Source organism: Lynx rufus, unplaced genomic scaffold (assembly GCF_022079265.1).
Source record: "Lynx rufus isolate CCGP_SWC_20201006 ecotype Redwood Valley unplaced genomic scaffold, mLynRuf1.p SCAF_31, whole genome shotgun sequence".
Taxonomy (NCBI): Eukaryota; Metazoa; Chordata; class Mammalia; order Carnivora; family Felidae; genus Lynx; species Lynx rufus.
This window is the reverse complement of record NW_025814847.1, coordinates 4,201,764-4,225,211: the sequence shown is the minus strand read 5'-3', so window position 1 is coordinate 4,225,211 and position 23,448 is coordinate 4,201,764. Positions and strand designations below refer to the sequence as shown.

At 57.5% G+C, this 23,448-nt stretch overlaps 2 protein-coding genes and 1 long non-coding RNA gene across 4 annotated transcripts in view; 2 read left to right on the top strand and 1 right to left on the bottom strand.

Annotated features, from left to right (window-relative positions):
- Positions 1-224: 224 nt before the first annotated feature.
- MSTO1 (misato mitochondrial distribution and morphology regulator 1) lies at positions 225-4,202 on the top strand. Its single transcript, XM_047092691.1, has 14 exons — positions 225-339; positions 428-563; positions 868-937; positions 1,033-1,108; positions 1,349-1,403; positions 1,486-1,624; positions 1,798-1,915; positions 1,988-2,122; positions 2,211-2,363; positions 2,586-2,717; positions 2,789-2,973; positions 3,197-3,301; positions 3,375-3,487; positions 3,738-4,202. Exons 1-14 carry the CDS (start codon positions 256-258, stop codon positions 3,950-3,952), a joined length of 1,716 nt encoding a protein of 571 aa, XP_046948647.1. The 5' UTR covers positions 225-255; the 3' UTR covers positions 3,953-4,202.
- LOC124521680 (GON-4-like protein) overlaps positions 3,559-23,448 on the bottom strand; it is a 69,818-nt gene continuing 49,928 nt past the window's right edge. Inside the window, exons 17-32 of one of the 2 annotated variants that reach the window (XM_047092689.1) lie at positions 22,915-23,086; positions 21,369-21,513; positions 19,692-19,842; positions 15,277-15,393; positions 13,245-14,903; positions 12,478-12,733; positions 11,731-11,915; positions 10,781-10,978; positions 9,090-9,233; positions 8,457-8,600; positions 8,235-8,354; positions 7,075-7,188; positions 6,143-6,341; positions 5,080-5,695; positions 4,882-4,984; positions 3,559-4,500 (exon numbers count right to left, since the gene is read on the bottom strand). In XM_047092689.1, the coding sequence (XP_046948645.1) occupies positions 4,351-4,500; positions 4,882-4,984; positions 5,080-5,695; positions 6,143-6,341; positions 7,075-7,188; positions 8,235-8,354; positions 8,457-8,600; positions 9,090-9,233; positions 10,781-10,978; positions 11,731-11,915; positions 12,478-12,733; positions 13,245-14,903; positions 15,277-15,393; positions 19,692-19,842; positions 21,369-21,513; positions 22,915-23,086 (4,473 nt within the window). In that variant the 3' untranslated portion in view covers positions 3,559-4,350. The remainder of the gene's footprint in view (positions 4,501-4,881; positions 4,985-5,079; positions 5,696-6,142; positions 6,342-7,074; positions 7,189-8,234; positions 8,355-8,456; positions 8,601-9,089; positions 9,234-10,780; positions 10,979-11,730; positions 11,916-12,477; positions 12,734-13,244; positions 14,904-15,276; positions 15,394-19,691; positions 19,843-21,368; positions 21,514-22,914; positions 23,087-23,448) is intronic. The other variant, XM_047092690.1, reaches the window with a different exon arrangement.
- On the top strand, positions 11,103-12,274 carry LOC124521682 (uncharacterized). Its single transcript, XR_006964584.1, has 3 exons — positions 11,103-11,298; positions 11,672-11,739; positions 12,112-12,274. It is a non-coding gene; the product is annotated as an uncharacterized LOC124521682 (long non-coding RNA).

Genomic DNA, 23,448 nt, shown 5'->3' with positions numbered 1-23,448 from the left:
GACGCCCGGCCCCCGCGCCGGCCACTTCCGGCCGCGCCCGGCCCCGCCCCCCAGCGAGAGCTGGGCCCGCGCCGGCCTGGCCCGAGTGGAGGCGGGGCTTCCGAAGCCCGACGAATCGCTCGCCCTACGGGAAAGGACGTACGTGTGGACCAGTACTGCGCGGGGGCGGAGACCCCGCCCACAAGCCGACGATCCAATCGGCCCCGAGCGGCGAGTGGGCCGCCGCGCCTGCGCGACCCAGCGGAGCCGGGCGGCATGGCGGGCGGGGCCCGGGAGGTGCTCACGCTGCAGTTGGGCCACTTTGCGGGCTTCGTGGGGGCGCACTGGTGGAACCAGCAGGTGAGGCCTGCGGGCGCTGCCGCCGCGGGGCCGCTCGGGGTCTCCAGCCGCCCCCGCTGAGGCCAGGCCTTCCCCTGTGCACCCCCAGGATGCTGCGCTGTGCGCCCCGACCGGTGCCAAGGAACCGCCGGGAGAGCTGTGTCCCGACGTCCTATACCGGACCGGCCGGACGCCCCACGGCCAGGAGACGTACACGCCCAGACTCATCCTCATGGATCTCAAGGGTGAGGCGGCGGCCGGGGTCGGCCAGCGCGCAGGAGCCCCCGGGCGTGCGGACCGGAGACAAGCAGCCGCAGGGACCCGGTGGACTGTGGCACTCTTGTGGGACCCCGCGGTGCTCCCTTCCCACGGCCGCACAGCTCACGCCCAGGCTGGGGATGGAGGAGAATCTGGATTCTCCCAGACGAGGGTTCCACCGGGCTCAAGTGTGTGCACGAAAGCTCGGTGGCAGCAGGCTGGCAGGCAGATTAGCCGGAGGCGGGGAGGAGCGAGGCCTGGACCCGACGCTGCCTGTTCTTTTTTGTACAGGTAGCCTGAGCTCCCTAAAACAAGAAGGCGGACTCTACAGGGACAGACAGCTGGATGCAGCAATAGCATGGTACTGGTGACGTTCGCAGTGGGAATGTGCGCAGGAAGCTGGACAGCTGCGAGGAACGGTCACTGAAATCCTTCTCCGTTTTTTTTCCCCCCCAGGCAGGGAAAGCTTACCACACACAGGGAGGAACTCTATCCCCAAATCCCTGGCCTCCAGGACCTTTTGAGTGCAGAGGTGAGGGCCTCTACTGCTAGAGCTAGAGTGGCCTCCACTGGGGCAGAGAAAAAGGATTTTGATCATTTTAAATACCTTGGGATGGCATTTTGGGAAGCAGCACTTTTTTTCCTACAGAATGTGACTGTTGGGTGAAGGCAGGCTGTAGACTTGGTCAGAATCCAAGAGAATCAGTCAACTTTTGCCTGTAGACTGCCTGGAACTAAATGCAGATTTCTCTCTGCCCCTCCCCCTCCCCAGGGAGTGTTGAGTAGTGACGGGATCTGGAGGGTCAAGTCCATTCCCAGTGGCAAAGGTGAGACTTCCACCAGGTACTACAGGGCAGGGAACCGGGCAGAACAGCAACAGGAAGAACACTTCTTTTCGTTTTTCTTCAGGTCCCCCACCGCTGACCACTGCTGCAGCCCCCAAACCATTCACCCCCACAGAGGACAGCATCAGAGTCTGGTCGGATTTCCTCCGGGTCCATCTACACCCCCGGAGCATCTGTATGATTCAGAAGTACAACCACGATGGGTACGTGGGCCCCAAAGGGTGTGAACCGAGAAACGGGATCCCCACCGATGTTGATGGGGCTCCTGAGGCCACCTTCCCCGCTGTCCCTGCAAACGGGATCTTGCAGGGCTCGGGGGGGGGGGGGGGTGAGGGTCGGGGCTCCTGCAAGTCCTGGTTGTGGTCCCGTCCGGCAGGGAAGCAGGTCGCCTAGAGGCTTTCGGCCAAGGCGAGAGCATCCTGAAGGAGCCCCGGTGCCTGGAAGACGTGGAGGACAGGCTGCACTTCTACGTGGAGGAGTGTGATCACCTGCAGGTAGCCGTGTGGCCAGGCGGGGCCTAGGCAGGACCTCAGCCTGCCCCGTCTGCCATCACCGTCTCCTTCCAGGGCTTCCAGATCCTGTGTGACCTGCACAACGGCTTCTCTGGACTAGGTGCCAAGGCCGCCGAGTTGCTACGAGACGAGTACTCAGGGCGGGGAATAATAACCTGGGGCCTGCTCCCTGGACCCTACAGTCGTGGGGTGAGGACACCTTGGGGAAAAGTCCTGGGGCGTGGAGCGAGACCACCCAGGGAGAAAACTGCGTAACAGTCACTCTCCCTTCCCCCAGGACCCCCTGAAAAACATCTATCGTCTGCTGAACACAGCGTTGGGCCTGGTGCACATGTCCGCCCACAGCTCTCTGGTCTGCCCCTTATCCTTGGGCGGGGGCCTGGGGCTGCGACCGGAGCCACCCGTCACCTTCCCCCACCTGCACTATGACGTAAGGCTCGAGGTTCCTGTTGGGACTGCAGCCCCCACCCCAGCCTTTCTCTGCCACCAGCCCTGTTCTCGAACCCTCCGCTTGTACTCACCCGTGACACGGCCCCTTTGGAGCACACTGTCCTTTGTCAAAGCGCCTGGACGTCTCTGCCATTAGGGTTCTGCCTTCACACTCTGCTTTCCAGACCCTGAAGGCTAAGTGCCCTTCTTGGTACCTTCACAGCCCGCCCTGCCCTTCCACTGTGGTGCCATCCTGGCCACAGCCCTGGACACCGTCACTGCTCCGTACCGCCTCCGTTCCTCGCCAGTCTTCATGGCTCGCCTGGCAGACATGCTGAACTTCTCTGGGAAGAAGGTACGGAGCGCTGCACAGGTGCCGGTCGCAGTGGAGAGAAAGCCGCTACTTGATCTCTCCCTTCTCTTTAGGTGGCGACCGCAGCGGCCACCATCCCCTTCCCCTTGGCCCCAGGCCAGTCCCTTCCCGACGCTCTGGTGCAGCTGGGAGGGGCTGCCGCGTGGACCCCCCTGTCTGCATGTGGGAGCCCTTCTGGAACGTGCTGCTTCGCCCAGTCCGTGGTGCTGAGGGGTCTGGACAGAGCGTGCCACGCCAGGTGAGGGGGCAGGTTCAGGGAGCCTGTCGGACTTCGGACTCCCATCCTGGTCTTGCACACACCTCTGGACATCCTGATGGCATCGCCCCACTCTTCCTTCTTCTGCCCCTCCCCCCCTTAAGAAAAGACCCTCAGCGTCCTGCTTCCGCTGATGGCCTACAAACAGGAAAATCCCTAGTTCCTGGTCCACAGATTAATGGTGGTTTTGGCTCTGTTCCGGCAGCCAGCTGGCCCCGGGGACCCCTCTGCCCTCGCCGCTGCACGCGTGCGCCACTGGGGAAGACGTCCTGGCCCAGTATTTACAACAGCAGCAGCCCACAGTCAGGAGGTCAGTGCGATGCCCACTCCCCGTGCCCAGACCTCCTTCAACTTCTCGCTCAACCTCTGCTCTCGCCCCACAGCTCTGCCCACTTGCTGCTGGCTCCCTGCATGGTGGCTCCCCCGTACCCCCAGCTCTTCTCCCCAGGCCTCAGCCAGCACGGTTTGGTTGTGGATGGACCCCCATCTGGGGCAGGTACGTGGGCAGTGAGGGTATGGGAGAGGTTTTACCGTATCCCTTCCTAGATGAAGGTTCTTGACAAAGCCCACAGTTAAACATCCCTTTATTCACTTGGTGGCCCCTGAGGGACGTGGCCTTCCTCTGGAGCACTGGTTTACCGAGGGGACGGCACACAATCCAGTGAGTTCACTCTCCCGTCCAGTCTGCGCGGCAGAGCCCAGGGTAGAAAAGCCATTTTCAGGCCTCCTTTTGTGTCCCTCCACAGCCGTGGAGAGCATCCCAGTGCTTGGGGCCCTCTGCTCCTCCTCGTCCTTGAACCGGACCCTGGGAGACCTGGCTAGAGAGCTCACCAAGCTCGATGTGCGGCGCTGGGCCAGCTTCCTGGCCGCCGGCGTGGAGCAGGGGGACCTGGACGAGGCCCTGCAGGAGCTGCGCAGCCTGGCCCAGTGCTACCGGAGTGGGGGTGGCCTCGTGGACTAAGGCTTCCCAAGAACAGGAAAGAGCTGGTTTACAATAAAAACTGCTGGGTATAGGAGCTCAATGTTCTGGGACTGGCTACACCAACACAAGCACTTCATACGTCCAGAACCACTGTGGTGGGATCACAGAACAATAAATATGTGCCATCAGACCCGGGCGGGGAGGGGGGCGGGGGGAGAGGGGAGGTAGAAAGGGAGCCGAGCCCACTCCCTCGATGCTGTTCACGAGTACGTTCAGAAAGACGCAGAAAGACTCGTAAGCCAGCAGAGCCATCCGCCCCCAGTCGGCCTCAGCCCCCGCGCCTCCGGCCCTGCAGCCTGAGCTCCGGGGGTGGGGCGCCAGCCAAGCACAAGCACCGCCGGCCGGGGCCAGCACATGACACCGCCACGCGCCCAGGGTCACGCGTCCAGCTCCTCCTCCGACAGGAGGTCCCCGCGGTCAGACAGCTGGTCTGTGTTGCTGGTGCTGGTCGCGTCCTCCTCCTCCTCAGAACTGGCCTCACAGGCCGTGTGGAAGAGCCGCATGAGTTCCCGGAAACGGTGGGAAACCTAAGGCCAGAGAGGAAGGTTCTGACGTTGACCAAGCGGTACGTGCCGATCGAGCAGTCGGTCTGTTCCCCACAGTGAGGTCGGGAGGGCTGTCCCCTCCCCACACGAGAGGGGACTCCGGTCAAGAGGCTTGTCAGCATCTGGCCCCAAATCATACGGCTCCCGAACACGACCTGGAACGTCTGTGGGCTCCCGACGGTCCACCGCCCTCTCTCAAAACTAAAACCAGACTCCCTGACGAGTCGGGCCCCTCCTTGGGGCCCACCTGTACAGTCGCGCTTGGTGTCCCGTCTCCTGCTTGGCCAACCCAGCCTCTCCTCGCCAGTCCGTGTGCTTGGATCCCCTGGGGCCCGGAGCTCTGGCAGGGCTTTCGCCACTCACCTCGGTCGGGGTCTTGTTTCCCAGCTGCTGGGAGATGACGCTGAAAGTCTGTGGCTGTGCCCCCCGCTCCTGGCACATGGTGAGAATCACGCGGTCAGCTTCCCTGGAACCCACATACCACGATTGGCTCCAGATTAGCAAAATGGACACGCGCACTCATTTTCCGGATACACACGCAGCGGCCCCCCCTCCACCTACCTGGTCCACAGCACCACCTTCTCCCCGGTGGAGCTGACCTTGCTGTTGTTGGCACAAACAGTAGCTTCTGTGGTCTTCGGCTGCTGCTCTCCCACGGGAGCCTTGCCCTGCACTCCACAGTCCTTAACCAAACCTCCCCTAGGGGCTTTGGAAGAAGTCTCTGAGGCGTCCGTTCCCGACAACGACTCGTGGACGGGGGACGTCCTGTGTGCGGTCTTCACCCCAGCTCTGCTCGACAGCAACCAGCTCCCCGGACTGTCTGAGGCCTCAGACAACCGTCTCCTCCCTAAGTCTCTGGTCCTTGAGGAAGCGGGACTCAGAAAGGAAGCAGGGTTCTCCTCGGTTCCAGGCCATTTCTCAGTTTCCGAAGCATCCCAGGCGGGAACGGAAGCCTCTGGCTCACCCACTGCCTCCTGGCCCTCCCCCTCATTCCGAAGTCTAGGGGACGCCTCAGGGCAGGGCAGGACCTCACGCTCAGCCTGGTTTCTCCTCACCACGCAGAGCACAACTCCAGGGCTGGAGGAAAGCTGAGGAGTCTCGGGTGAACAGGGCGGTGGGCCCCCCAGGACGAGCTGCTCTGTCAGGGTCACTTCCTGCGTGCTCCCCACTGCTGATCCTGCTTAGGAGGAAAATAAGGACCTAAGAGGATGGATGGGGTCAAGGTGCCCTGGGACGCCCAGTTACCACAGGGCCACACAGGTGGGCTACCGTGATGGAGCCCCAATCTCAAAGAGTGCGGTGGGGCTGGCTGAAGTCACTTAAATGAAGATAAAAGCCCAACTGTCAAGGCCCAGAATGGCAGTCTTCAGGACGCAGATGACCAGGGTCCGGAGGGCAGGGAAGGGAATGCAGTCACGCTGCCTCGCACTCCCAATTCCTCGAGAGGACAGAGGCCACGGCAGAGCAAGTTAAGGCCGGACAGAAGGATCTCCTATTACTTGTTAGTAAAAGCGGGGTTTCTCTTCCAAGAAGGACTTGCTCGTCCTGGCTCAGAGACGTTCTTGGTTGAAGCACTAAGGACATGGAAAAGGGGGGAAAGAGGCGGGGCTGGCAGAACACTCACCTGGAGTAGGCAGAGGTCCCCTGCCGGGCGGGCCCTGGGCAGCCTCAACGCTTTCCCGCTCGTCTGGGACTTCCTCCTCCAGCAGGTCCTTGCCCTGCCCGGCCTCCTTAGCACCAGGCACAGGGCTGGCCTCGCGGTGGGGGCTGCCGCCCGCCGACTCATGGGGCTCCTTGCTCTTGTAGGATCTGCCGTCACAGACCTGCAGGAACAGCCTCCTTGGTCAGGGGTCTCCTGACTGCCTTTTTCTCTGGTGACCAAGCCCTGCCCCCACGTCCGGCAAGTACACCTGCTCCACCAACTTTAAACGACCCAGAAGGCGTCTGGTTCTACCCGCCGTTCTCCGAGCAAGGACTGTATCTTTGCTGCCAACCAACCCTACTCTAGAGACCCGGCATTACTTCGAGGGTCTGTTTTCTTGACACAAGTGTATCTCATTAAAAACAAGCAAGCAAGCAAGCTGAGAAATACTTGAAGCAGTTCACTGTTATCCAATTCCAAAAGCTTTACCCACAGGACTTTTTTTTAAGGTGTATTCATTTTTGAGAGAGAGGAGAGTGCGTGCACGTGAGCACGCAGGAGAGGGACAGAGAGGAGACAGAGGGTCTGAAGCAGGTTCCAGGCTCTGCAGTGACAACAGAGAGCCCGATGCGGGGCTCGAACTCACAAACCTTGAGATTGTGACCTGAGCTGAAGTCAGACACTTAACCGACTGAGCCACCCAGGCGCCCCATCCACAGGATTGTCTTTAAAAAGCAAATCCATTGCACACGTGTAAAAGATTCTATTTTGACTCAAATAGCGCGTGCACCGCCTATCGCGTGGGTGCCGTCCTTGCAGGAGCTCAAGGCGGTACCCCGTGCGGGAGCGGACCTCACCCCGAACGGGGAGGCAGTGCGGACGCCCGCCCCTCGGTGCGGCCCGGCCCGGCTCACCCTGCTGCTGCAGCGGCTACACCCTCTTCTCTTGCTTTTCTTCAGCTTGGGATCGGGGCCTCCTTCGTGGCAGGAGCAGGCACAGTCCCGGGCGCCATCCGGCCACTCGGCCTCCTAGGAGATACCGGGCTTGGTTAGCCGCCCGGCACGTCCGGGACCGAGAGAAAGCGGAGTCGTGAGGCCTCAGAACAGGTCGCCCCAGCACCCACACCGGCCTCCTCTTTCATGAGCCCCCAACTCTCCAATCGGCCCAGGAACTCTCAATCCCAGCCTGTTCTAAATCCCCGAAGCCACCCTTAAATGACCCAAAGATGGACCTCTCCCAGTTGCCCAGATGTTTCAAGAAACACGTAAGTCACATACAATCTGAGGCAAAGTCCCAGGAAAGGCCGTCACAGGGTGTGACCTGACTCGACCACCTTCGCTCCTGCCTCCCCGTGCCTTGAGCTCTGCCCCCTCCCAGCCCCATTGAGGGGGGCTTTCTTTGTGCTTTTGGAGGCCCCCACACGACACTCTGTGTTCAGTAATCTCGGATGCAAGTTATCCCAACCGACAACAAGGAAACTGAAACCGAGAGAGGTGAAGTAAGCTGCCCAAGGTCATCCAGCTAAGAAGCCGTTTTCCGCAAGGGAGAGTAAAAGACATTCAGGAAAACAGACTCCTTGGAGAGCAGCAGAGGGCAGGGAGTCTGTGCAGACCTATTCGCACCCCAGCACAGCCACTTATGGACACGAGGCCCTGGCGACGGCCTCGCCATGAATGTCCGTTTCTGCCTCTGTGAAATGAAATGAGAGCAGTCTCTTGGGGGGACTGCCATGGGGCTCACCGAGAGAACGACCAGGTACGTGCCTCTAGGAGCCACGTGCACTCTGTCACCAGTACTGCTAAAGTGGGGGCTCGCTTCTGTATCTTCATACCAACAGAAAGGAAGAAGACAAGACCCAAGAGAAATAGCTCCGAGCAAGAGAGAAGAGGGGGGAAACCTCCTCCTAATGGGGTGGCCGGCGGGGTGCTCTCCAGCATCCGCACTCCTCCCGCCAGGGGCTCCACGGCCTGACCTCGGGCTCCTGCAGCACGCATGGCACACTCGGCCAGAGAAATGCTCACGAAACTCAAGGCCTGATTCACGACCGACAGATCACGCCCAACAACCCGGATACCTTATCGTGATTTTGGACCCCGATCTCTTTTCTTCTTTTGCTTTTTGAGGCCGTGGGCATCTTGGGGGGCTCCTCCTCCTCTTCCACATCAGGCAGGGCCACTTCTTCAAAGCCATCAAACTGGGGGACGAGTGGGTGCTGCTCAACACAGACCCTGGGCGGGCACCCCGCGCTCCCACGGCCGTCCCGCTTCCCAAAGCCCCACGGCCCCTGGCCCCGCACCTCGTACTCCTTCTCCTCTGTCCAGTTGATCTCTTCAAAGTCGCCCAGCCGGCTGGCCGCTGGGCGCAGGTGATCAAAGAAGACGGAGAACTCATCTTGCAGGTGGTCGTGGCCCTTAAGGAGCTGCCACATCTGTGTCTTGAGCTGAGAGGGTGTCAAGGGACAGACACGTCCCCCAGGCTTCTCCAGGTGGCCATCCCGCACCAGACCCACATACTCCCAAGGCCCACTTCCCTGGTGCCCTGAGGGACACACAGAAGCCTCTCTTTGAAGGCTAAGGGTTCTTCACTGCCCCCTCCCTGCTCGCGAGCCTGCGCTGGAAGGGTGCTAACGGTATGTGCGACCCCCAATGACGACACTAACGATACGTGTGACCCCCAGCTCAGGCAGCATCGCCTGCTCCCTGCACCTCCCTCCCAGGGCACTGAGGGCACCTTGAGGCAGTCAGGCTCAGGTTTCAAGGGACAAGCCCCCCCTCTTCCAGGACCTCAGGCTTTCGAAAAGCCTACAAAGTCCTCCCCTTCTACGCCCCTCCAGACGTCCACAGTCCCGGCAGCCAGAGAACACGGCCCGGTCAGGGGACGGCGGGAGGCGCAGGTGCGCAGGGGGAGGAAGCAGGACGGGCAAGGGTACCTCGCTGATCTCCTGGGGCAGGCAGTCCGCGCAGCCCTGCAGGACCTTGATAATCCTCTGGTGGTGCGAGGGGTTCTCTGCAAAGCAGATCTCCAGCTGCCGGAGAAACTTGCGGCTCTTCTCAAAGGCCTGCTGCTCCTCAAACTACCACAGGGAGAGAAGGCGAGAGGGTCCCCTGCGCGGCTGAGCAAGACCAGAGTGCTCTGAGCAGAAGACAGGAAATGCGGGCCGGGGACTGACGTTGACGGGGCTCCTTTACAACCGCGAGACGGACTTTAAGACCTGGAGTCCGGGGCGCCCGGGCGGCTCCGTGGGTCGAGCGTCTGACCTCAGCTCATGATCTCACGGTTGGTGAGTTCGAGCCCCGTATCGGGCTGTGATGACAGCATGGAACCTGCTTCGGATCCTGTATTACCCCTCCCCGCCCCACCCCCCACCGCCACCTCTCTCTGCCCCTCCCCTGCTCATTGTCTCTCAAAAATAAACATTAAAAAAAAAAAAAAAAGAATATGCTAAAAGAGCCAGGCGTCCACCCGAGGGCTGCAATGTCAGCCAGCCCACGACACCGGGGACGTGAACAGGCCCAAGAGAAGCGCACGTCGGGGTGCTGGGGTTTCGTGGACTGTGAAGTCACACACTCAAGGCCCTGTGGCACCACTCGGATTACAAAGCTCTGCACACGAGTGCTCGTCTAAGCCTCATAACCACAGGGGAAGAGCGGATGGCAGGGTGTGCGATCACCCCGTTCCCGGGGCACCCGGGTGGCTGTCGGTTGAGCAGCCGACTTCAGCCCGGGTCATGATCTCACGGTTCGTGAGTTCGAGCCCCACATAGGGCTGGCTCTCTGCTGTCGACACAGAGCCTGCCTTGGATCCTCTCTCCCTCTCTCTGCCCCTCCCCCACTTGTTCTCTGTCTCTTCCTCTCTCAAAAGAATAGACTTAAAAAACAAAAATCACCCCACTCCCATGTGACTGCCTCAAGACCATCAGAACCATCTCGTTGCACCACTCATTCCGGTGTCTCTCAACCATGACAAGACATCCAGAACTTCTGGGATATTCCCTCGTGGTTACACATTTCTCTCCAAAACTTCAAATGCCACCTTACGTGCCGGCCATCCCACACCACCGTGCACGTGATACAACTGGAGTCCCCTGCCCCATTCCACCGACAGCCCTCACTCCTCCCTCCCGCCGTGTTCTTCTGTGAGGCCTTGTCACCAGGAAGCGCTATGCACATGTACTATTTCTGTCGGCTTTCTGATCCTCAAATCTACTTACTATATACATTTCACCGTTTATCACCTGACTCTCCCGGGAGAGCGGAAGCTCCACGCGGGCAAGGATGTCACCCTTTTGTGATGGCTGTACTCTCGGCACCTAGAGCTCTGCCCAACATGTACTAGGCACTCGGTTAAGTGTGTGTCGAACGATCGCCTGTTTTACAACGGTGAGGCGCAGAGGGCACATGATTTACCTGAGGCCCGTGAGGGCAAGCAAAGGTACGACCCCACATGGCACACATAAAGAAATGGGGAGACGAGGGGCCGGGAAGATCACCTCTTGAAAAGAAGAGGGCTCTGTGGGCCATGCCAGGGTCATCTGACCAGGGGCCGTCGGGGGACGGGCACAGTGTCCGTGAACCTCGCTCGGCCCCACTGTCACCGGACCCAGCAACCCCATCCACTTACTAATCCACAGGCCAGAGCCTGCTCGGGCAACAGGAAAGCAGCAAAGTCCTTGAGCAGCTGAGGCCAGTCCTGGAGCAGGATCTGCAGGCTTCTGTAGAGATCCACAGCGGTCTGCCGCTGAGGACTTGACTCGAACTCATAGATAACCTGAAGGAAGTCCTCGTACTTGCCAGGGGCGTGCCGCAGGGCTTCTCGCACCTGTGCAGGAGACGTGCCACCATCAGTGCTCTGTCCGCGGGCCCCAACACGAAACAGCAGCACGGACCGAGGAGCAGGGGCCCCGCTAGAGAGCTCCGAGACCCGCCCTGCACAGGCCGCTCCTGACAGATCCCCAGATCTGTTCGTGGCGGACACCGCGCCGAGCGAGGCACAGCTCTCTTCCGGTGGCGGGCGTCCACAAACCACAGCCCTGCCCACAAGACCAGCAAGTTTCTCTAGCTCACAGTCCTACCCTGTCCCGGACTTCAGCTCCCCGCTGAAATAGAGAAGGAGCGCCCTGTGCACAGCATCAACTGAGGGTAAATAATACAGGAGTCAGGAAGGTGAGGCAGGACTGTCACTGCGAGCACACCCCCTTGCTGGGGGGGGCGGGGGGGGCGGGGGGGGGCGGGACCAAGAGAATGAGACTGTGGCACAAGACAGGAACAGGCTGGCTCATGTCTCTGGAGACCAAGGTGCTTCCCTGAGGTCCACCCTCGGGCCGATGCACAATAGGTCTTTCTTCTCAAGCTGCGAGCCCGGGAAAGGCCCCTATTAGCCAACCCGTGAAGTCCCCCTCACGATGATGGTGGGATCACCTTTCCCAGCTTTCTGAACAACAGAGGGGTGATGCTCAGGGACTACGACAAGCCACGTGTCACTGAGCCCTGTGCCTCGCGGCCCCTCACACAGATCCCTGGAAGAAGCAGCCGAGCTCGGAGGGACGGTAACAGGAAGCGGCATCTGCCTACCCTGGTCAGGTAAGCCTGGGCGAAGGCCAAGTCCTTCTGCTCCCTGAGTGGGTCCCGCTCCAGGATGTCCTCATCGTACAGCAGCAGGAGCTTGGAGGTGTCCTTGCTGGCCCGGGCCCGGCCTCCCCGCCGGCCGCGAGCCCGCTGGCTGCTCCGGCCCTTCCCGGCAGCCCTGCCGCCCTCTCCTGGAGAAGACACCAAGCCCACGGTTGCTCCGACCCCACCGCGCCACCCTTCCGCCCCGGCTCCTCAGGAGACCCCACCCCCTGCTCCGGGTCTGGGAGGGCCTCGGGAGAAGAGCTGGTGGGAAAGTGGCGGGAAGGCAAGACTGGCAGGTGAGCCCTGTGCGGGCTGCACAGCCGTGCTCTCTGGGACGCTCAGGGCACCTCCGCTACTGTGCACTGAGAAAGGGAGTCCTGAGAGCGAGCACAGTCCTACGCTGGGCTCTCGGAGGACTACGTGTCGCTGAGGAACGGCAGTGTGTTCTGAAATAAACGCAGCTCTCAGCCTCACACGTGACAGATGGATTGAGCACCACCGAAAACCCGGGATGAACCCGGTAACAAATCTAACAGCTGGTACAAACCAGCACAGGCACCGACCGGGCAAACGTGTCTGGGGAGGGCGGAGGGCAGGGGAGGTCCAGAGGATTTCCTTGGAAAACTCACAACTGGTTTCTAGACTGTTCTGCACGCCCAGCAGAAAGGAGGCCAGCTGGGCCCCGCACACGCCCGCACGCACACTCACCTGGCGGGGCGCTGCCGGCCTCCGCCTCCGGAGCTGTCCTGGGAGAGGCAAAGGTGGCCGGCGGCTTCTCAGCAGGGTCTCCGGCGGCCTCGTCTGTCATCTCATCCTCCTTCTGCAGGCTTTCCATCCCTTCTGCCTCTTCCTCCTCCTCCTCCTCGGGCTCAGAGTTCTCTTCCTGGGAGTTCTCCTCCTCGGACTCGCCCTCCTGGCCCGCGCGCCTCTCAGAAGCCAGCCAGGTCAGCTTCTCCATCGTCTCCTGCGACCCCCCCCCCCCGAGAGCATCCCCAGGGCTGGCATCGGCTCGCCAGGAGCCACCGGCACAACCCCCCAGCACAGACACCGGAGCACGGTCGCCTGGGCACAGCCTCCGGGGTCCAACGTGGAGTCGGCACCCAGGGAGAGCTACGCTTGCAGCCTGGTGGCAAGGGACAGTGGGAAGAAGATGCGTTTTGAAAGGCCACCCTCTACCCTGAATACGGCTCTCCTTTGCCAGGGTCCACGCTCAGGACCTACACACGTAGGCGTTCAAACCGTGCACAGGTGATTCGATCTAACAGTTAAGGGACCCCGTGCCAGGCGAAACTCGTAAGTACAAGTTCACCCTTTTCCTCCCCTCGCCTCCACCCCCACAGCGCGTCTTGCAACGTTTTCAGGAGTCAAACTGAAGGCAGGACTATCTAGAGGCAGCAAGCAAGCAGGTGGCCTATCCGTAAATCAGGCAAATGGCTGAGACCACAGAACACATGAGAACATTCCCTGGCTCTCACCTGGAGCTCGGGGACAGACAGCACAGACTCCTCCGAGGCCGATGACATCTCGTCCTCCTCATCTTGGGTGAGGTCGTCAAAGTCCTCCTCCTCCTCCTCCTCCGGCCCGTCCTTTTCCGCCCCAGCTTCCGGCCCAGCCGGGGTCCCGGCCGCCTGGCAGTCAGCGCTAGCGAAGCCCTCAGCCTTCCCGGGGGGGCTGCTGCGCGCCGCGTCGGCGTCGGCACAGGAGGAAGCGGTCCTCGGAGAGCCTTTGCTCACGGCTCCCGAGTGTCCCTCGTCCCGAGGCTCCCGAGAGGCTGAAGAGGTTCTCGCTGGCTGACTTCCCTCCTCCTCCTCCTGCTGTAAGACGGGCGGCCTCCTTGGCTCCTCCCCTGGGAAGCCAGCGTCCAATCCCACAGAACACCCTGCCCTGCTGTCCTCACAGGCGTCCTCCCCGGGGTCTTTGGGCTCCATCTTGACGACGTCCTCCAAGTCCCGGGGGGGTGTGCTCAGAGACTCTCGGGAGCCCAGGGGCGGCTCCAGACCTTGCCCCCCATCCTCTGCTTTCACGAGAGTCCAGCCACAGGCGCTGTTCTCCGACAGCTCTTCCTGGCATACACGGTCTGCTGCTGGTGGCCCTGGGCTGTGCTCCTCTTTGGGGAAGACAGGGGCACAGAGAGGAGACAGTTCCTGGGGTTCTAATTTGGGTTCTAGGCCTTGAAAAGCATTTTTCCCTTCAGCCAAAGGACAACTGATGTCCACACTCACTGGGGCCTTATCTTCAGGGGCGGGCGGGACAGGAAGACTCACAGAGTTGCCGGAGACAATCAGGGGTGGGAGAGAGGAGGCCACAAGGGGCTGACTCAGTGGGCAGGGGAAGGAAGTGGGGTTCACCAGGAGGGTGGTGATGGGAATGGCCTGTGGACTCTGGGCCACAGCCGCACTGACAGGCTGGATCACGTTGCAGCCACTGCCAAGGCTCACCACCTTGACCGTGGCAGCAGGCACAGTGAAGATAACAGGTACGGGGTGGATGAGGGAGGCTGGCTCCAGACACAGAGAGGCCTTGGCCCCCTTTCTCTTTGAGGCTCTCGGCCTCGCACACGGCTTTCGAAACTTAGATGGGGCAAGCGAGGGCAGCATCACCTTGGGCACAGGGGCAGAGGGGAGCGCAGTCTGGGGCTCAGACAGGGGGAAGCCGGTCCTGGCCTCAGGGGTCGTGGATGGCAGTGCCGTTGGAGACTCAAAACTGTCCCCGCCAGGGGCCCCCGGCGGAGGGACACCTGGCACCGTCTGCACGACAGCAGCTGGCTGGATCACGTGAGGAATTCGGACCACCATTTTGCTTGGAGGGGCTTCTGGCGGAGTGGACCTCGCCGGTGTTTTCCCGGGGGTGGAGCCAGGCTGGAGAGAGGGGCTGGGTCTGATTAGGAGGGGCTTCAGGACTGACGGCCGCTTCTGTCTCCAGGCCTTCCTGGAAAAACAGTTGGCAACTGGCTTCAGTTTCAGGACCACACCCTTGGGCAACAGCAGTGGGTACGGAGTTTCACTCCCCAGTTCCGAGCTGCCTGTCCCCAGGCCTGGCTCTGAGCTGACCTCAGCGGCTCCCGTCACACCTCCTACCCCTCTGGCGCCGTCAGCTCTGCGCCACAGCTCCTCCTGGATGGACGGCAGGCTGGCCTATTGAGAATAAGAACACACGGATCCAGCACATGTCAGACTCTGGCAAAAAGAACAGGGCTTCCTGGATTTGAGGGGCCTTTCCCGGACAGTCTTGAGAAATCTTTCTAAGGTTTCTCCTGCAGGACACAAAATTTCTACAAAGACTACATTCCAATCACAGCCTCTAGAAATGCATTTGACCCACCACTTATCGAAGGCTGTGGAGCCACCTGGGGGAAGGACAAGAAGCAGGAGAGGAAGGGTGCATGAGGAGGAGTGCCTGGGCCCCAGTCCTGCAACTCCAGCTCTGAAGGCATAAAGTGGCCCTTGACGTCTCTGGCAGGGTGTGGTGTCCCCCCGCCGCATGCACACTCGGGGAGCAAGGCTGCACCTTTAACCAGAATGGAAGCCGGTGCTCCTCCCTCTCTACAGGCGGCCTCCACTGATGCGGCTGGAGCTCTTCACAGCACTTCACCAGGATGGGCAGCTGTTTGGTCTTCTTATAAAACTGAGCAAGAAGGAATGAAACACGAGTTACACTCTGTCCAGAAACACTGCCCTGTCAGGCTGGGGAGAGGAGTGTGCTCTAACATACACACACACACACACACACACACACACACACACACAGCACATGTTAAATGCTTCTACACCTCAAATGACACTAATCTCCAATAAAGATTTTACAACACTCTGTGTCATCAGACAGGGACAAGTTTAGGTCACAGAGAAAAGGAAGCAGATGGTCAGAGCGCTCATACTTAAAACCCGCTCCTACTCAGCTGTCATGACAGTGCCTGAGCCCTCATCCGGGACACATGGACACTTCCTATTAAGGAAATAACGGTGCAAGGGACACCAGAAAGGAGGGAAAGAAGAAGAAAAGAGAGACGGAGACAGTGTTAAGAGTAAATTTACAGGGAAAGTGAACTCACGGTGACAGTAAGCATCCATTCAAGCAACATCTGTGCTACAGGCTGAGGGTACAAATAAGAGAAGACATTCCTGCCCCCCAGGGGCTTACAGACTAGTAGGAGACAGTCAAAGAGGTCAACAATGACATCCTCTGTGAAAGAGTACAAAAATGCACAAAACAATGACACACATCTGACATTTGAACAATAAGGATATTTCTGGAGCAGATGCAACTACAGATGAACCTTAAAGGCATAGAGTTTGCTGAGCAAAGTGGCGGGGCGGGGTGGGGAACGGGCAGAGCAGACTTCTGGTTCCAAACCTTGAATGCATGTAAGGAACCACAGAGACTGGTCTGGCTGCAACACAGGAACATGGAGAGACTTTGAGAGACAAGTCAGAGGTAAGACACGGCGGGCCTTCTGTGCCACACCAGGCGGTCTGACTCGTGTCCAGAAAGGTTATCTGGAGGTGGCTATGGCAGCTACGTGAGGGACAGGATAAATGGAGCCAGAAACCGCGGGTAGAAACTAGCGTGTTCCTCACGGTGTCGCCCAGGCCACCACTAAGCCAATGAGCAGCAGGGCAGGAAGCAGGTTAAGACAACAGAGGACTTGGTGACACAGCAGCAGGCAGAAGTGATCACGCTGCAGGGGTCAAGGAGAACTCGTGGCAACGTGGGCTGAGACAACAACCAGAAGGAGCAGATCACAGCAGGGGCGAGTGGTGTGGCGGGGGAAGGGGGGTCTGCTGGTGGGGGAGGTTGGTGGCAACACCTGGAAGGGGCAAAGGGACACGGTTCAGACTGAGAAGTCAGCAAGGAGACCGAAAGAAGACTTCCTGGCAACAGTTGGCGACGCGACGCAGACACTTGGGAGAAAAGTCCAGACCGAAGACACAGACCCGAGGACCGTGAGGAGACAGATCGCGCCAACACGCACGAACGTGAAAGGGCCCACACGCTGCAAGGCCCCTGTGGAACACGGACACTTGAGCAGGGCAGGCAGACTTGGGGAAGCAGCCGCAGTGAGAGCAAGAGGGGGTTGCAGAAGTGAGCAAGCTGCAGGGTCAGCGGGACAGCCACCCAGAGGAGAGCCAGAGAGCAGCCCCCAGATCGCTAACGGGAACACAGCCCCCGGATCGTTAGCAGGGAATGCACTGAGGTTTTGCAGGGAAGACGCCCACACTTGCAGCGGTTACACAGTAAAGGAGAAACTTACTGTTAAAACACATTAAACACATCCATTTAGCTTTGTTCTTTTTTTTTTAAATGTTGATTAATTTTTGAGAGACAGGGACACAGAGCATGAGTGGAGGAGGGGCAGAGAGAGAGGGAGACACAGAATCTGAAGCAGGCTCTAGGCTCTGAGCTCTGGGCTCTGAGCTGTCAGCACAGAGCCCGACCCAGGGCTGGAACCCACAAGCTGTGAGATCATGACCTGAGCCGAAGTCGGACGCTTAACCGACTGAGCCACCCAGGCGCCCCAGCTTTGTTCCTTCTTAAAACCCCATGAAAACAGAAGGGAGCTGTGGTGAGGTGAAAGCCTATATGGAGAGCAGATGGAAGAAAAGGTAAAAGCAACACAGTCTTCAAAGCTAATGAGCGGACGGATGAGTAGAGACACAGGGAAAGGAAGAGCCAGATCCCACACGGAAAGAAGTTTCAAGGACCAGCTAGACAGATGTTGGAGAAAAACACAGAGAAGTGGGGGTAAAGCTGGAAGCAGAACCGGGTGACGAAGAGGACAGGTGCCGCCCAAATCCCACCCCATTTGGTGTAGCCAGACGGCGGCCTCCTCCCAGCCCAACAGCAGCGGCTGGACTGAGGCTGCCGGAGACAGGTCCAGCCTCCGTCCTGTCCTGCTTCCCACGCACCCTCTGCCATCCACCATTAAAAACTATTCAGTGAACAAAAAAAAGCTATTGGAAATTAGAAATATTAACAGGAAAAGCAAAGAGAAAGAAAAAGTCACAAGAAAAAGAAAAAGCTGAAGTAACATGCCAGAAAGGCCAACAGAAGATCGAGTGTTGGAAAAAGGGAAGACAGCAGGAGACCACCGCGGGGAGGCCGGGCACCTGACACGGACAGGCCAATGGTGGGGGCCGCCCAGTCCTCGCAGAGCTAATGACAGACCCATACTCGGCATTCTAGGCATTCATATTACCATGAAATTCCAAAACAATGGAGAAAAGGAAAAACCCTACATGCTGTAGGGGGACAGGAAGCGCAGGTGTCACACAGGTTCAAGAGGCAAAATGGCATCAAATCTCTAGAGGCGGAAGTAGCGACTAGGAGAAAATGCAGCAAGGTCCTTCGAAGAGTCAGACGCTTAATCAGCTAAGCCACCCAGGCACCCCAGCCCTTAAACTTTCTAAGAACAATTATTTTCAACTTTGGGGCACCTGGTGGCTCAGTCGGTTAAGCGTCTGGCTCTTGATTTCGACTCAGGTCATGACCTCACGGTTCATGAGATGAAGCCCCGCGTCAGGCACTGCACTGGGTGTGGAGCCTGCTTGGGATTCTCTCCCTCTGCTCTTCCCTGCTCGTGCACTCGCACTCCCTCTCTCAAAATTAAATACATTAAAAAAACATGATTTCCAACCTCAAATTCCAGACTTACTAAAGGTGGCGAGTAGAAAAGGGATATATTTTTCAACGTGTTATTTTCAACAATTACAGACGCATAAAAAGTTGCAAAACTAGAAAGGTCTTACGTAGCTTTCCCCCAGGTTCTCCCAATGGCCAGACCTTATGTCACACGGTGACAACAGTTACACACACAAACCAAATATACAGCACAGCAGCTAAACCAGGCACGGCCTCTGGTCCAATCCGCGGAGCGTGAATACCGTGAATACGGACAGTCTAAATGGAAACACCTGTTTCTCTAGCATTCTCCCCAGATTGCTACGAGGCTGTGCTCCACTAAAACAGGGTGAATAAAGCAGACGAAACAGATGTGGGTTCGGGGACTAGGAGGATGCACACAGGTAAGAGGCACAAGGAAGCCCCAGGATGATGGGGAGGGGAAGCCCAAGAAGACACTGTGCGACAAGGCGAGAGAGCAGCCTGTCCAGAGGGAACAGCCTCAGAGGAGTCAGGGACGGAACATCCACACTGTGAACACACTCAGAGGAGATCTGTAACATGGAGGTAAAGTCCAGTGCTGACCAGCTAGCACACACCCTTGAGAGCGAGCTCCACCCACTCCCCCAAACGCAACTACTACCCCACAAAACACTACATGCCCGCAGGAAAAGCCAAGCAACCAGGCTGGACCACACCGCTCAGCTGCGAGGAGCGTTCACAACGCGCTATCACGTTTTAACGTGAGCCCTGAACACGATCTAGCCAACTGTGGTCTCGTGGGAAAGCCAGACAACAGGAGATGCCACGTGGTGACAAGGGGCTGTGGCACGGGAGGAGGGAGCTGAGTCTCGGCCGCCCTGGTTGCGCTTGAGTTAAGTGACGCCTCAGGGCAAAACGTCAGGCGGTGGCAACGACCCGCAAGCCACCCGGACACAGAGGCAGACACGCCACCCCTCAAAACGGCAGCAGGAAACGGAGAGAGAAATACCAGTTTTCATGATGAGCCTCACAGAACTATCCGACTCTTCAAAGCTCTTAGGTACCTTTTACGAAGTATGTACTTTTAACTTTGACAGAAAGAGCCAAGGACAAGGATACGGTGGAATGTCGTTCACCCTTTCAAGAAGGCTGGAGGCCAAGAAGACAGGCGGCTAGAGGGAAGCATGAGGTCAAGAAATATTTTAAGAGTTGGGATGCTTTTATTTTTAGGAGAAATGCCCGTAAGAGGAGGACGAGGGACTTCGAGGGAGGAAGGGCTGCCCGGGAGCCCCCAGCTGGGGCGGGAGGAGCCAGGCACTCACTTTGATGATGTTGTCGGGCGCGCGGTTCATGTTGAGGTTCTTGATCCGCACGGTCAGCTGGTGGGCGGTCTTGCAGGTGAGGAGGTACTTGCTCATCAGCAGCTTCGGAAACTTGGTCCCTTCAAAGTGCTTTAGCCCTAAAGCCAACAAACTGAGAGAGGGGCAGTGCTGACCAGCGGGGCAGTTCTCCCCAGAGAACTCCGCGGGGTACGACCCACCGTTCCCACACCTCATTCTTGCGTGAGTCGACACAGAGTGGCCGGCGTTTCCTGAGAGCTGGTAGGTTCTAAGACCTGCTCAGCTCAAAGGAAGGCAAAGGAAGGAGAATGGAGCTCAGGGAACAAGTATGAGATGAACAACGGGCTCTGTGTGACGTTAAACTCAGCACCAACGGCCTCCCCACACGACCCACTCAACCGCGGCACCTGTACACCACAGGCCGCCACGGCAGTGGGCGGCACAAATCAAGAGCCGTGGAAGTGTTCATGACCTTCGTCAAATAACCTCACGCTTGGCAATTTACCCAAAGGGGTAAACCCAAAATACTTTCAAAAGCTCTATGCACACAGATCCTTGGGGAAGCCTCGCTACAACAGCAAAACAAGAGAGGAGAAAAAATAAAAGTGGCAAATAAAAGGACTATCGTAAGGCCATTAAATATCACTTTAAAAGACAACACACAGAAACAAAAGTAAAGACAATGTGACAGTACAGAAGAACAATTTCAAGGCGTTAGGTAAAAACAAAACAAAACAAAATTATACTTAAATTGCCAATAAAGATTATATGGAAAATGCAAAAAGAAAAATCATTGGAGGCACTTGCTGGCTAGGTGGATAGAGCATGTGACTCTCGATCTCAGGGCTGTGAGTTCAAGCCCTACAGCAGGAGAATTTACCAAAAAAAAAAAAAAAAAATCCACAAAGGAAAGAAAAAAGGAAAAATCATTGTCTTAGGGTGGTTAGAATAACAGATAAAAAATTTTTTGCCATTGGGGCACCTGGGTGGCTCCATCAGTTAAGTGTCCCACTTTAGTTCAAGTCATGATCTCCGGTTCATGAGTTCGAGCCCCGCATCGGGCTCTGTGCTGACAGCTTAGAGCCTGGAGCCTGCTTCGGATTCTGTGTCTCCCTCTCTCTCTCTCAAAAATAAATAAAACATCAGGGTGCCTGGGTGGCTCAGTCGGTTGAGCTTCCGACTTTGGCTCAGGTCATGATCTCACGGTCCGTGAGTTCGAGCCCCACGTCGGGCTCTGTGCTGACAGCTTAGAGCCTGGAGCCTGCTTCGGATTCTGTGTCTCCCTCTCTCTTGGCCCCTCCCCTGCTCACGTTCTGTCTCTCTCTCTCAAAAGTAGACACTTTAAAAACATTTTTTTAAATTTTTTTTCCTTTGAAAAATTTCTTCTACCAGTACTATGAGACTGGTTTTTACAATAACTCAAAAACAAAACACAAGTTAAAAATGTTTCAAAACTGCACATTGTTCCCCAAAAAGAGCAGTCCCCCTGGCACTGCTGCTGCGGACACAGCACAGGAGTGGGCCCAGCGAGACCGCTTTGCTTCTGGCCTTGTGTGTCCATGTCTGATGACACACGCCCTATCTCCCCTGAGCACAAGAGAAACAACTAGTTCTCCTCGGGTCACCCTGTGCATCTGTTCCCCCACAGTAAACTCTTACTTGTCCTCGGCCTTCGTGAAGAAAATCTTATCCTGGGGATTCTTTGCCTTCAGAGAACACACCGGAAGTAGCTCTGGATACATGAACACCTTGCTCGTGGCCAGGACCCAAGCCACTTGCTTTGGCAAACAGGGAAATTCATCTGCTGTGAGAAAACAAAATCCTGTGGTAGATGAAATTCTAGAACAAAAGAGGGCTTCAAAAAGCTTCCGAACGCATTCTCGCATTTATCTAGAGCCGTCCCTCGTCCCTCCCTAGGGAAGCCCGCCGTCCCGCCCTGCCTCGCCCAAGGTTTCAGCCATTGTCCTCGGCCTGACACATGCCTGCCGGGAGTCCCCCGTGAGCTCCTGCCGGCTAGTCCTCTCACCCTTCCCGTGTGGGACCCCTAACCGCTAAGTGACAGGGACACTCACAACACTGATGACCGAGAACACCGGGCTCACTGTGTGCTCAAAGTCGTTACCTCCTCTCCCCCTTTAGATCCTTGGAAGATAAGTGACCTTCAACAATGCTTGCTTTCTTCCAGGGTAAGATGTGAACTTCTTCAATCTCCCTCACAAACCTGGTATTCCAAATTTTATTTGATTTGATTCTTACTTAACTTTCATTAAGTCCTCCCAGAGTCCTCCTGGGGTTGGGAACAAAAGCCATAGGAGGAGTGAGACACCTCCGTCTCACTCAGTTCTGTCCTGCTGCCTCAGCCTCTCAACTCCAGGCCTGTCTGCCTCTCCAGAGAGAGGAAACACGACTGAATTCGTGGTTCTCCCTCCACAAATGTTTTTATCTCCCCAGAAGAAACCACGGGACCCCACAGGCGGCATTTATCACCACGGTGTGCAAGTTTTCATTACCAACACAGGGCTAAGAAACTAGTTTGAGATCCCTGTGTGTGACACAGTGTACTTAAACTCAATTATATTCAACCTCACTGCAAAAGTCAGGGATTTAAAAAGAAAATCCGAAGACCAACACACCCGGAGCAAACCACAACTAATCTTCTAAACCAGGAAACAAATCAGAAGCAATCATTTCATTCAAGGGAACAGCACACATTTTCTCACAAACTACTCAGCGATGCAAGGTAGAAAGCCAGCCAGCACCATCTTCAGAATATCGAACGTGGCAAATGTTCAACACGTCTGATTTGTGCCTAATCCCCAAATCAACATTTCATTCAAAATGGGGACACCATTGCAACCATGAAGGAAAATAAAAGTTTCTTAATGAAAAAGAGAGTAAAACCCTAACCACAAACCAACTTAAGCACTTGACTTTCATCTTTGCCAGACCCCAGGCTGTCCCGACCTCGCACGTGGTACTTCCCACCCTCACATCTATCTGGGACACTTCTCAGCACGGAGCGCACGTCTCTGCCCCCTGCACCGTCCTGTCCACCGCCCCGGCCCTCACGGAAGCCCAAGCACTGTCACGTCCTTCCAGAACTTAGGCAGTGGGTATAAACGTCCCGTCTGCTAGGACAAGGATGGGATGAGACTCCCACTTGTCAAGGCAAGTAAAGGCAGAAGTGAACAGATCTGTCCCGTACCAGTCTTCTTGACAGTTTTCCGAGGACTCCAGTCGACGCTGACATGTGTGCTGAAGGCTTCCACGAGCTGCACTGCCCCCGGCAGGTTACAGGGCTGGAACAAGGTCTGAAACCTCGGGTTGAACTGATGGCGGAGAGCGACGGAGCTCTGAGCAAAGGTTCCCAGCTCTTTCTGGGAAGATAGGGCACAAAGGAGACCTCAGTCCCAGACGACTAACACTAGCGGCGCCCCTGTCAGCCTCTGAGGGGAGACCTGCCCTCCAGCTAGAGGGTAAACACAGGTAAAAATCAATCACTAGAATTACTACACCCAGAGCACTCTGTGGCTGAGCCCTCGGATATCCAGGAGGGGCGCCGACACTCATTCCACCGCTCAGCCTGCAGGATGCTTGGTCTGGCTCCCCAGCTAGAACTTAGGTTCTCAAGAGTGAGAACAATTACTTTTTAAAACTTTTTCTTTTCGGGGCGCCTGGGTGGCTCAGTCGGTTAAGCGTCCAACTTCAGCCAGGTCACGATCTCGCGGTCCGTGAGTTC

What these genes read in the sequence shown, in the direction of transcription:
- MSTO1 (XM_047092691.1), top strand. Translation starts at nt 256, where the DNA reads ATGGCGGGCGGGGCCCGGGAGGTGCTCACGCTGCAGTTGGGCCACTTT. An exon ending in CATCCTCATGGATCTCAAGG is followed by an intron (nt 564 to 867) that starts GTGAGGCGGCGG and finishes TTTTTTGTACAG; the next exon opens with GTAGCCTGAGCTCCCTAAAA. An exon ending in CAGAAGTACAACCACGATGG is followed by an intron (nt 1,625 to 1,797) that starts GTACGTGGGCCC and finishes CCCGTCCGGCAG; the next exon opens with GGAAGCAGGTCGCCTAGAGG.